The sequence below is a fragment of the Emys orbicularis genome, chromosome 2 (genome assembly GCF_028017835.1).
Source record: "Emys orbicularis isolate rEmyOrb1 chromosome 2, rEmyOrb1.hap1, whole genome shotgun sequence".
Classification (NCBI taxonomy): Eukaryota; Metazoa; Chordata; order Testudines; family Emydidae; genus Emys; species Emys orbicularis.
In genome coordinates, this window is record NC_088684.1 from 195,930,211 (window position 1) to 195,943,824 (window position 13,614).

The window sequence follows — 13,614 nt, forward strand, 5'->3', positions numbered from 1 at the left end:
AAGAAGGAATCCAAATTAGAACCACTCACAGATATTATGCACTTTCCTTGACACATAAACCAAATTAGGCAAACTAGACTTGATGTACTCTGTTAAGAAGAGCAAAAAAAGATAGGGTCAAGTTGAGTTATTTTGAAAAATATCAAATGTAATGACATTACTGCAGACTGATCTCTTCTATGTAGCTACATAGCAGGAACATCATGGACAGGTGGAATGTAGGCTTCCTCACACTGTCCCGGTAATGTGCCTCAACTCTGAGTTGGATGGAACACATGCAGGAGTTAGAGGGTAGTAACGTATGTCCATCCAGACCTTGAAGCCTCTATTATTACTTGCAAGGAGTCAAATGTGGAGGTGATTTTTGTGACGTAGGTACCTAGAAACCAGGCTAAGTCAATATCTCTTTTCATATAGATCAAACAGTTGTGAGGTGGTGGTGATGATTTTCAGTCCCTGCCAACAGAAGCTGGATTCAGGCAAGTGACCTAGATGCAAAAAGCTTCATAACCTGTTCAATTCTTGCAGTTTGTTTTTGAGGAACGCTAAGAAAAAACCTAAGGAGGACAGCACTAAAACATGACAAAGGAAATAATACTGACCCGGTGGCATCTGTGGGATAGAGCTGGCTGGTCTCCAAGCTAGTTTCAGGGCTTGGAAAATCTACCCACCATTCATCAGCCCAGGACTAACACCACTAAGTAGGGTGAAAAGTGTTATAATGCTATCTAATCCTGCCCGCCTCCCCAGACCCTGCAATTTAAAGATATAAGAGTATGTCCTGTTTATTGGGTACCGCCAATCAACTTTCCATTTAATACTCTTAAAAATGTAACCTACACATAATGTTTCTTGCTTCCTTTCTCTTCCTGGCTTCAATTCAATTTTCCCTCTTCACCCCCTCCCCCATAGAGTATGGTACATCTCTTCTTGTAATGTTTAGTGTCCTAACTTTTCTCTCCCTCTGCTGCCTTATCTTCTTTTTCCCTATAATGGTTTCTCTATGATACTCCAGTACGTATATTTTCTCTGTCATATCTTCTTTCACTTTCTCCCCAAGCTTTTCCCATATGTAATGAGGATGTACACCCCTGGGGCCACATAAGGCTTCCTCATCCATCCAACTTCTGAGGACTAGAGTCAGGCTTTAGAAGAATGCATTGTGGAGGCAGCACCACCATAGTCTGATGATTTTCTAAATCTGAGCAGCCTGGACAGCTGACATGTCTGGCGATTGTGTCAGAGACACAATGGAGCTGTTGTGGCAACAAACCACTCACATGAAGCAATCAGGGTGGAGTGCGGAGGCCAGGAATTCCCCTCGGGTGATCCAAACATTATCTTTCAAAATATATATATTTTATCAGGCACTGGTTTTTGTTAGTTTGTTGTTAGCAGAACCTCCACAGGGCATGTTTGGGGAGAGGAGATGAGCTCCCAGCCACCCTATCTAAGGGTATGTCTACACTGGCAAGTTTCTGCGCCACAAGTGATACCACTTTTATTAAAATGCTGGAATTAAACCGCTGTTGCGTGTCCACACTGTGCTCCTTGTGTCCTTGTATCCACATTAACAGCTCTTGCAATGGCAAAGACAGCAGTGCATTATGGTAGCTATCCCACTGTGCAACTGGCCGCAGGGTGCTTTGGGAAGGGTTTGCAATGCCTCATGGGGCAGGCACAGCATCACACGATGCAGGTTTCCCAATCCCATTGTTCCATGGGCATCCTACTACATTGCCAGCTGCTTTTCAACTGAAGTGTGTGTGTGTGTGTCTGGGGGGAGGGGGGGGGAAGAGTGTGTGACAGGGAGTGTGTGTGTGTATGGAGCTGGGAAGAGAGATAGTGTGTTTTGGGGGACAGAGAGAGTGTGTCATCCTGCTGTTTTGTAAGTTCAGACAGTGGCAGGAAGCAACCAGCCCTGAGGCAGGGGGAAGGGGGAAACCCTGACAGCAGCCCCCACCTCCCTCCCTGGGCTCGCTGCACAGCAATCTCTCTCTCTCTCTCTTTCACACACACACACCTGGGTTCAACAGCACGAGCATTCCACATTAATGGTTTGCTTTGTGTCCCGGAGCAGATCGGCACAGCATGCAACGGCTGTCAGAAACGGTGCTTTGAAAGGGGAGGAGCACATGTCTCCAGGGCAGCTGAGTTCAAAACAATGAGCAGAGCAGGCACTTGAAGCATTATGGGACAGCTCCGGAGGCCAATTAGAGCGCAGAAAACAATCAAGAGTCTACACTGGCAATAGAGCGCTGGAGCCTCTGTGCAAATAGCCTTACGACTCTCGTCGAGGTGGTTTTTTTGCAGCGTTGCAACTGAGGAGTTTCTGCGCACAAAGTGGCTTGGCAGTGTGTACACGGCTGCAGTTTGAGCGCAAAAAGCTGCTTTACTTGCCAGTGTAGGCAAGCCCTGAGCTACTCCAAGATTACAGCTGCTGAGTGACTACACCTCATCTCCTGCATCCTGGGCCTATTCTACTGATGATTAAATGGACCTAGGATTTGTCCAGTAGAATGGGCACTAGGAGCTCTAAATTTCAGAATGTCCTGTGTGCTGTAATTCAGCTCTATAAGATGGAAATATTCAGAGAGCAGTAAAGTCACTCAAGTTCCATATTGTCAGCAAGATGAGACTAGATATTCTACTGTAACATATTGCATTCATGTGGCTGAGCACCAAAATCATTGTTCGTGTCCCATTTCACAACTTACAGTTATTCTGACTATACATTTTTATTCTGTTTTACTGAGCCTAAAAGCAGAAGAATTAATAAAACCTGAGTTCTGGATGTTCTCCAATGTTAGCCTAGATTCGCTTGATTTAAACCAAAGAGAACCTTACACTGACATCCAGCTTCACAGAAAATCACAAAATAAGGTAAACTAGACTAAAAATGAAGCAGATGGAAAAAATATGTCATTACAAACTTCTGTAGTTGATTTCCTTTCCTCTTCAAAAGTCCTTTCCCCCTCACATCTCATTTGGTCCCCAAACAATGTAAGATCTAACTTTTATAGGGCCTTCCTTATATCACCTTGACAGAAGAACAGGCTGGAAATATGGTAGTGATACAATCGTTTCAGGTATGGTACACACAGGAAGCTTACATACAGGTTCTGTTTGTGGGGCAGTTACATTCCATGTGGCTCACAAGTTACCATTTAAATTATGGTGTTGCAGAAAGAAAACATAAGTTAATGATGTTTTGAGTCAGACTCTCCACTGTAATCCAAACTATTGTGGCTAAGTAAAGGTTTACAGAAAGTAATCGCTTGAATTTCAAAAGGTGCTGAGCACCTGAAACTCCCATTGAGTTCTGTGACATTTGTGGGTACCTACTACCTCTGAAAATGAGCCATAAAAGTGTGGGCAATGAGTTCACAATAAACGATACTGCTCCAAATTTCCTAAATATTTCCCATACTTCACTGCAAAGCAGCACCAGACCTATTGCTCCTGCCCCCCCAGCAAATCTGAATGGTGACAGAAACTGTGCAATTGTACTGTCTCAAATGACGTTCCCTGGAACTTTATATATGATCTACATTCTGTATATATTAGCCATAGCCTACTTTATCCCTGGTTTATCTATGTGTCCCCTTGTCCTTTGCAATAACAACGTAGTATCCCTGCCTGATGTATATCCCACTTAACCAAAACATCACTGTCTCTCTAGTTACTAGTTACAGTGGTTCTTAACCTGGGGTGCACGCACCCCCTGGGGGTGCGAGATGCCCTTTCTGGGGATGCGAGACATGCCAGATTTTGTTAGAAGGTAAATCATCGAAAACACAAATTAAGCACAGGCACATAAGTACAACTACTTTGTTTAATCAAACCTATGTATTTATTAACATTATACATTTTTTAATGATTACTGTAATATACAAACAAAAATATATCTAGGTTTAAAGAACTGACCTACTTCAACGATTTTTGATAAGGGGTGTGAGAACATATTTTGAGAACCAAAGGGGTGTAGGCTGCAGTAAAGGTTAAGAACCTAGTAAAAAATGAGATGTCCAATGGGTGCCTTACTGCAGACACTATGAACATCACAATCTCATGTGCTTATATATATTTTTTTTCTCTCTGAAAATGTCTAATAAAAATAAATTATTAAAACGTAATCTCACCTATAACTTTTCCCAGGAAGAGCGCCTTTGGGGAGTTGAACTGAGTGTCAGAAGCTGTTGGCAGGCTGTAACTTGCTGGAGGATAATGATCAAGCTGGGGAAAGTAAAAAACAAGAGGAGACTTTTAGAACCGTACCCTGTTACACTGTTCGTGAATCAGGTCTTCCTTGTGGAGATTATAGCGCCATTTAGATCTCTGTTTCTGGATGCTCTTGTTTTATCTGTGATAACAGTGACAGTACCCTTGAGAGCCAAGGTCAAGCCACTGTTTTACAAGGAATTCATTGCACCTTCAGTGGTCAGAAGTAAATGAAGGGTAATTCAGGATACTCCTGCACAAAGAATTAAAATGGGAGGTGTGTGAATGGCCCCAGGGGACACTGCTTTCTAGAAGATTCTGAGCTCATGCAAGCACAGTTATTTCCACAAGTGTGACTATACACAGGCAATACTCTCAAAGAACTACAATTACTGGTAACTAACTTCTCTAGCTTCCTTATGCAAACTGTCCAAGCAATAGCCTAAGAGCAGAAGCTCTTGTGCTTATTAAACTGGGAAGGAAAAAAGTGCATTGGTGATGTCCTAAGACCTGTAGAAAAACCTCTGTGAGTACGTTCAGAAATGCTTTTCAATTGCACATAACTTTACTATTCACCAATTCTTTAAAGCTTAGTCATGGATGTACACACTAGGTTAAAGTCTTAACGTTCAGTCATTTTTGAGTTATCTTATGGAAAAGATTATAGCAGTATTTTCTTACCTTAGGCAAATTACAATTTGTTTATAGTCTCACATAAATCAAAAATGGCTGAACAGATTTCCTCAGACTTGCAAGAAGAAAAAGTTCACCTTTCAGCTGAGATGGGGCATGTAAAATTTCAGTTTAAGAGAAGGTGGTTTTTTTCCAGAGTTATAAGCAGGTGAAGACAAAGAGTTAAAAATAAAACTGGATTGCGACATAAACCACAGCAGGTGCCAACAAGCACATATTAAATTATGTACTTGATATCAGTTTCCATGGTAAAAGGGAATCTGGCATCTAGCATCACTTGCATACTTTCCATTAACATTAATGTGAGTTACATGTGCAGCAGGTGAGAAAAATAAACCCCTCTTCTTTCAGGAGACAAATGGTAATGGCTTAAATCTGAGTTAGAAATCCAAAACAGTGCTGCACTCAGTGTTGTCATCATCATAGTCACCTGGTTACTGAACTAACAAAGATTTGACAGAGGTATGCCAGGAACAGCTTGTTGAAATAATTACCCAAGGTCTGATTTTTCAGTCTCTCACAACTGGTTTTACATTAGTCTAACACCACTGACTTCAAGAGAATTGTTTCTGATTCATTCTCGTGTGGGAGGAGAATCACGCTCATCTGTGTGTGAAACCAGAATAGAACTAATTTTCCTGGTTTTCCTCTGACTTGTGCTTCTGTAAATCAGGGACAATTCCACTGAAGTAAAACCACTATCAGTGGGAAGATAATCAGGCCCAGAAGCACTGAACTTTATTTTGAAATTGGCTAACATTTCCTTTGAACTCTGCCATCTCCATCATCCATCAAGGAAGAGCACTGTTTAAATATTTCTTTTTACTGTAGCACAGAATTCTAGCTGTTGGATCTATACATCTGAGATCACTAGGACACCTATTATATTTATTTGTACTGTGGGAGCACCTAAGAGCACCAGTCATGGACCCTGTTGTGCTAGTAACTGTACAAACATATAACAAAAACATAATCCTTGCTCCATAGAGCTAATTATGGCTGGATAATGTACCTGGAAAGAAAAGTGAAATTAAATTATGATTCAGTGTGAGTATCTTTATCAAAAAATGTTAGGCACCAATCCTGCCAGCCCGTTGCATGGTGAAACTCCTTTTGACTTTAGTGTGAATTCCATGTGTAGAAGAATCAACCCCTTGATGAATCCAAGGCAAATCTCTATTTTGTTATATAGGGTCAGAGTACGGCCTGTTCTGCATATGCATGCTGCAGTGCATCTCCTCAGCAACATGGACTACTGCTAGCACATCAGACTGGTCCTATGCTATATATGCTGCCTTCCCATAGAATATCGAGTCCAGTTCAACATCTTGGTCCTTATCTTCAAGGTGCTCAATAAGCTGGGCCCAGCATACCTAAAAGGCTGCATCATGCTCTGGGATGAAGGCTGTGTTCACCAACTCTGCTCCTCCGGCACCACGGAACTCTCTTGGGGGCCAGTCCCAAACTGTGGACTGAACTCCCACAGGAACTATGGACCATCACAAACCTCACTACCTTCCGCTCCAAGTGCCAGGCATACTTCTTTGACCTGGTCTTCTTTAATATAAACACACTGTAGAGTGTACATTTAAAACAAAACAACATCCTTCCCACCCAAAACCCTACCAAAGCAAAACATGATGAAGCATGGGTTCATTATAGCTTCTCAATGAAATGGCTGTGAGAATATTTTCAACACAGGCAAAATAACATACTTCTCTCTAACCCTTTTAGCTGAAACTACCACAAAAATTACCCGAGGCTGACACCTGGCATGGGAAATTTCTCCCAGAACAGTTTAAGTTTGGCAAAGTTACAAGGTTTTGTAATGGGACGTATCAGACAACCTCAATTATACGTGGCATGGCTATGTTGCCTAGAACAGAATGCAGGGGAGTGAGGAATTCCCCTCACATCCCTGCACCAGCTACCTGTATCATGGGGAACAGTGTGGGAGGGAGATTCTACTCTCTCTCTCATGCAGGGAGGTGGGGATTAGGAGAAACCCAAACCTTGGCTCTGCCTCTTCCATCCAGCGTGCTGGACAGTACAGCTGTGCCAGTGTTTGGGGGAGATATGCTGTGCCAGGGATGGGGGAAACCAAGAGGCAGATTGTGAGTCTCTGAAACATAATCTGTTTCGCAGTCTGCTCAATGCATGGAGTTAGTAGCAAACCTACAATTGAGCCCATGCCATGTACTTTGAGCTGGTGAAATTTTGCTGTTGGTATCTGCATGGAAATGTTCAAATTTAAGTAAAAACTGAAAAAGTAGGTGAAGAAGTCCAAAAGTGCAAGTTTCAGATATCTTCATGGATCTCCTCACCAAAGCCAGGGCCGGCTCCAGGCACCAGCTTAACAAGCAGGTGCTTGGGGCGGCCAAGGGAGAGGGGCGGCATGTGCGGCAATTTGGGGGCGGCAGGTCCCTTACTCCCTCTAGGAGTGAAGGACCTGCCGCCGAACTGCCGCCACCGATCGCGGCTTTTCCCCCCCCCCAATTGCCGGCGCTGGTCGCGATTGCGATCGCGGCTTTTTTTTTTTTTTTGCTTGGGGCGGCAGAAATGCTGGAGCCGGCCCTGACCAAAGCTCAACTCAACTTATTTAAATCCCCCTTTACTTCCCCCCCAAAAAAGGGAATATGGGAAAATGACTGAAATATATGGTTAGAATGAACCTTCACTTTAAATCCAGAGAAATGAGATTTTATGATTCTTCCCTGGGTGCAGGAAGAAGGAAAAGATTTCTGATTATACATGAAATCAGACCACTATACCTGCTCTTGAACCCCTTGGGGAAGTTCTGGTCTGCATCCAGACCCAAAATCTGTGAGTTATGCCCTTCCCCAGTTTTGACACTATGAATTAAGGGGAATATTGTTTAGCTAGTGGGGAAATAGTATATATGGTGCTTAAGGAATCAAAGGGAGGTCAGTGGTGAGATTTCTTTTCTCTTATTTTTATTATTTGTCTGTGTTCTATTCAAACAATCTTATAAAAGAAAACACAATTTTAGAAGAATCTAATCCAGGACATTTATAGATCAGTGACTGAAGGAACACAGGCGCTTGGAAGGACTGGATTCTTTCTAAATCTCATGCTCTACTGCCATCCAGTGGCTGTTCAGGTATCAGCTGCTAGAACTAAACTGCTTGCAATCATCATAAGAAATACTGCAATTATCTCAGTCTAATGTAGATCAAGACTCATAACAGAAAAGGCATTATTACTATTACATGGTATTTGAAAAGGATATTGCATTATTTAATGAATACAAAATAAATCTTTTGCATATACATAGGATGGCATCATGAATATGTGTTAAATTATAGTTTCTTGATTATCTTTCTGAGTTTTCATTACAGCTTCTTTTCTTTTAAAAATAATTAATTTCATTTGAGCTGAATATAAATACACAGCAAGATTGTGCACACAGTACAAACCAAACTGGTAGAAAACGTTCAGCTTCAGTTCTCAAGTCACATCAAGCCAACAAGGCTGACTTTATCTGACATTGCTGTTGTTTAGGGAGAAGTTCAATAAAATTCCATTTCTTTTAGATAACTACTCACTTTGATAATGTAACTCATGCTTGCTGCTGGTGCACTTTACTGGTCTTTCACAAAAAAGCAATGAGCACACCTGGCTCGCACATGAAGTAGAATGCAGTGTAAACTAATCTTTTAGGTAGACCATATCCCCTTGGGGCTGGCAGAGGCCAGGGTCACTACCTAATGCTCTCCTGAGCCCTATGTAGAGGTCCTTCCCTCCTACTTATTCAGGATAGAGGAGAAGAGGCTCTCTATATCTTCTTCTGATGTTAACTGTAATAATGTCATCTTTTCTTGGACAATGTGTTATTGCTATCTTTCACGGCAGAGCCAAAAGTAGAACCCAGGTATCCTGACTCCAACACAGTGCTTTAATCACAAAATTATCTTGAATATATCCAGATACATGACTGCTTCCTACCAAATACCTGTGAGTATTCAGAGTGGTGTTGGCGCATTTCACAACAACCAGTCCAAACCCAGAAGTCCTTACTCGGTTTTTAATCAGTTCTTATTCCAGTAGAATTCCCATTGACTGCTATGAAAACTTTGCCTGAGTGAGGCCTGAGGAAAAACTGAGTGAGCACATCAAGATTTGGCCCAGCATTAGAATTTCACAGCCACATTTTTTCATTATGGTCTAGTGAGTAGACGACTGTTCAATAATGGCTCTACCACCAATTTAAGGCCTGATCTTGCACTTCTGAAGGTAATGGGGTTTTGCCATTGGATTCAATGAGAGCAGGCTCAAGTACTGGATACGTGACTGTATGCAACTGAACCTAGAAACTTGCTCTGTGACTCTCAGTAAATCCTTGAACTCTGTGTGGCTCAGTTTGCCCGTATGCAAAATGGATATGGAACAAACAGGAATGTAGTGAAGCTTAATTAACATTTGCATTAGATATTCAGATGAAATTTGCTATATAGATGTAATTATTATTTGTTTTAAGTAAGACTCCAAATTTTCTTCTCCAGGGCTATATGCTGATTTAAGAACTACTGCTTAGGCTATTATAGTCTTCTTCCAAAGGGATTAACTGCATTCACTTATAATAAAAGCTTTTCACATTGATTTAAATTGGAAATGCAATCAGCATAAGATGCATCGCAGTTAAAAATTAAACACACAAGGTTTCCCCCATCCCCTTAAAAAAATTGACTAGATCCTTAGCTCATGTAAACTGCTGTAGCACCACTGAAGTCAATGGAGCTACACTGATTTACAGCAGCTGAGGTTCTGGCCCAATATGTGGAAAATATGCAAGCTCAGATGAAGGCTTAATAATTAGGTATGTTTCTAAAAGTTGGTCTCAAAATGTAACAGGAGCACTAATGTGAAAACAGGTCCCTGTTTTGTCTTAAATTAATTCTTTACCTTGACCACCATCAACTGAAATAACATTATGGTAATTTCAGATCATTGTGGGCTCTTTTTCCCTATGTTTAATTGATGAACTTTATGTCAAATGTTAACAGAAGCAATAATAGATTATTTAATGCCAGGTTATTAAAATTAAAGAGTGTGACCCCTTGTGCTCAAAGACAACGTTAATGGGACATTAATTTGTCCAATATGTACTGTCATATAATGTAAAATATGTATCTATTTCTGGTTATGTTTATTTTATACATTGATTTTTAGGCTTTTAACCTTATTTCTGAGAATATTTTGTCACTTTTGCTGGGCATTTAGTCACAATAGCATTATGCCAATATAATGAGCTCACAGACAGAGAAACACATATGCTTTTATTATATGAAATATATTATATAAATTATCTTTCTGCATACAGTGTATCAGGTGAGAGCCAGTGTTTTGTGACATGATCTTAAGGAAGAATTTTGAAAACATATATAAATGAATGCCAAGTTTTTCAAAAGTGACCCATTGATTTTGGGTGGCTCATTTTTTTCATACTGCTTGAGCCCTTTTAATGGAGCCTGATTTCTAGAGGGTGAGCGCTCAGCACATTCTAGAAGTGCAACTCCTCTGAGGTGTTTCAAACACTGAGTCATCCAACATCATTTGAAAATCTTGGCCTAACTCTTAGACCTTATCTACATTTGCAGTGGTGTGTAAGGTACAGGTAGCTACGTGCCACAGTGAAAGACAGTGAAAGGCTCGGCAGCTCCCCACTGCTGGAGCCTTTGTGGCATGAAAAGGCTCCAGTGGAGGGAGCTGCCGGAGCTTTTTCCCCACTGCAATGAAAGCCTCTGGCAGTGGGGAACGTTTCTCTGCAATGAGGAGGCAGCAGGACACTATACTGCTAAAAAATAGCAGTGTTGACATGGGAGCTGTGTAGAGAGCTGTGTAAGGTACATACTCTGGAGGTTTAGGTGTTTAGGCATGACCTCTACTCACCTAAGCTGTGCCTCACCATCTACAGTGCTATTTATACCAGTGCTAGTTGGAAGGGTAGTGTCTGTATTCTACATGTCACGGAAAGTGTAGACTTCCCTTAGTAACAGAAGTCGCTTCTTCGTACACATTTGGGTAGACTGAGACAGATAGCCCTTAATACAAAAATGATTAATGTTTGCTGGAGATGAAAACCTTCAAAATGAAGCATCATTGAATGTATATAATGTTGACATCTAGAGTTTATAATAAATACCAATATTACAATAAAATATTCCCCTCCCAGAGAACCACTGGCTGTGTCTCATGATATACAAAGAAGGTTAGCAACCAACCTCCGCTCTCTGGAAGGCTTCATTTCAGCATTTTGTTATACATATAGTTCATTGCCATTTGTTCAACATGAAGAGAAATGGGTTGAGATTCCACTTGTATTAGGTTTAGGAAATAGGACTCATACTTCAAAAATCTTTCTTATTTCATCTTTTTCTCTTAGGGGTTTTAATTCCTTCAAAAACCTGAAAATTAATCTTGCTTTGGGATCAGATAAGAGAGATTGATCAACTGGCAGAATATGGGACGCCATAAGGGACATTTATCCTGTCAGGGTGGAAAAAATACCAAAATAAGGCAATGAGTTGATGAAAGGTTTACAAATTATGGTCTGTAGAGTCCTTCTTGGTGATCTGGAGAATGAAAGCTTTTCAGAACCAGGCTGTGTGTAAGGGGTCTGTGAAAGTTGGTTGTTACCACAGAACAGTGGTTTTTAACATGTGGTCCGCAGACCCCTGGGGTTCCGCAGACTATGTCTAAGATTCCCAAAGGGGTCCGCACCTCTATTTGAAAAATGTAGGGGTCCACAAATGAAAAAAAGTTGACAACCGCTGCTCTAATATGTGTAAAGCTTTGAGACTTTGCTAGTTGACTGACAAGTGGCGGGGGGTGGAGGGGGTGGGAAGAAAAAGATTTGTCTGCGATAATGCATAGTTCAGCTTAGCAGCAGCAAGTCTAAGGAGTGCAAATAGTTACAGCTTCAGGTTTTATAAAAGCAATACAACCTTAGGGCTAAATTCTGTCCTGGGATGTATAGGAAAGATTTCTATTGATTTATTTTTTTTCTATTGAGTTCAATGGGAGTCACACATGTGCCAATGAGGAGAGAAGGTCCCTATGGCCCCTGAATTTCAGGATATTAATATTTGACTCTCCCATTTAGTTAAGAGGGATATGGACTTTTTTGCAAATTTTCCAGTCCTTCTGATTTCAGCTCAGTCATAAACTAATGCTTCATTGTTTTTCTCATGGGATTTTGGTCTTTCTACTTCCTGTTTTTGATTAAATTGGGAAATGCAGAGCCACACCCAGTTTACTAAACTTCTTTAAATTGCAAAAAGAAAAAAAAATACATTGGGTTCAGTTCAAGCATTTGGTGAAGGCTCAGGCTTGCGTTCACTTCATTTGAATTGAATCATCAATCACTACTTATAAGAAAGTCCTGTCTTTACCAGGGTGTGTTCCAAGAACGTTTCACACTATTTCCCTGAGTACATTCTCTCCATCATGCTTCAAGTCCCCTCCAGCCTAAGAAGAGAGAATTGCCAGTCATCCTTGAATTTTGTAGCCTGAGCATGAGTGCCGATGTCCCTGGCATAGGCTTTGATACTTCCATCTGAGGAAGTGGAATCCCATGGAAGACTCTTACGCATAACCCTTTGCAAGACCAGAGGTATAGCCCTCAGGCTTCCAGAGGTAAAATAATAGTTTTATAGAAAAAGATAAACCTTTGGTGAGACCGGAACCAGGGTTTCCAGTGTTCCAAACATATGGCATGTTTTGACTGTTGGCCTGAAAGAAGAATGGCTTGTTCTGAGTGAGATTTGAGTGTATGTGGATGGGTGTAAAAGAACAGTTCATTGTGAGGTGGGTTTCAGATACCAGACTCCATGGTTTCAGAAATACAAGAGTATGGACCACTTGCAAATGGTTATTTAATGCATCTGGAAAATTTAAGCTTCAAAATATAGGCCCAAGAGAAGAAAAATATTTTAATATAAGAACATTTAGAAAACAGTCTCAGTTTGCAAACTGTAGATGGGAGTATGTTAGATTTAATGCCAGACACTGATATTACTTTCGAACAACGTTCATATATTTCATGAAGCTTGTATAGGATGGTGAACGTGTTCCTGTAGAAATTTGTTGGGCTGGGTGGTACATAGCCCTTGGGTACATAATACATTCATGGAAATGGCTTTAAAAGAAGGCATGGAGGTTTGGAGACCTGCTGAGAATCTACAAATATATCCCAATAAGGAAACTGATCATTAACATTATATTTTGCTGTGTTCCTTTGGGTATTATTCTATTTAATATTAAAATACATCCCATTTTTATTTCCTGTGTAACAAACTTAATAGCTCTTATATAGCACAACAGGAAAAACAAGTATAATAGGAAGCTATAACAGAACAGTGTATTGTCCAGATTCCATCCTCATTTGGAATCTTGATTTTGGGGCACTGCATGGGAAGCCAGAGGGAGAAAGTATGAGTCTAGCCCTAAGGCAGAAATTCTTTTCATTCACGGCTCTATAAGGGCATAATCCAAAGTCCAATGAAATCAACAGAAAAACTCTCATTGACTTCAATGGACTTTGGATCAGGCCCTAAGCATAGGGAGATTTTTTCGTGGACTTTTTTTTTTTTAAAGAGGCTTTATTGATGTGTGAATAACTCTAAACACCATTTCATCACCAAAAACTTGATATTAGATTGTAGCGGGGTGAACACCCGC

At 40.8% G+C, this 13,614-nt stretch overlaps 1 protein-coding gene across 1 annotated transcript in view; it reads right to left on the minus strand.

Moving 5' to 3' along the window:
- CNTNAP2 (contactin associated protein 2) overlaps nucleotides 1-13,614 on the minus strand; it is a 1,144,465-nt gene that overhangs the window by 93,486 nt on the left and 1,037,365 nt on the right. The window contains exon 21 of the mRNA XM_065398395.1: nucleotides 4,143-4,236. Coding sequence (XP_065254467.1) covers nucleotides 4,143-4,236 — 94 coding nt within the window. The remainder of the gene's footprint in view (nucleotides 1-4,142; nucleotides 4,237-13,614) is intronic.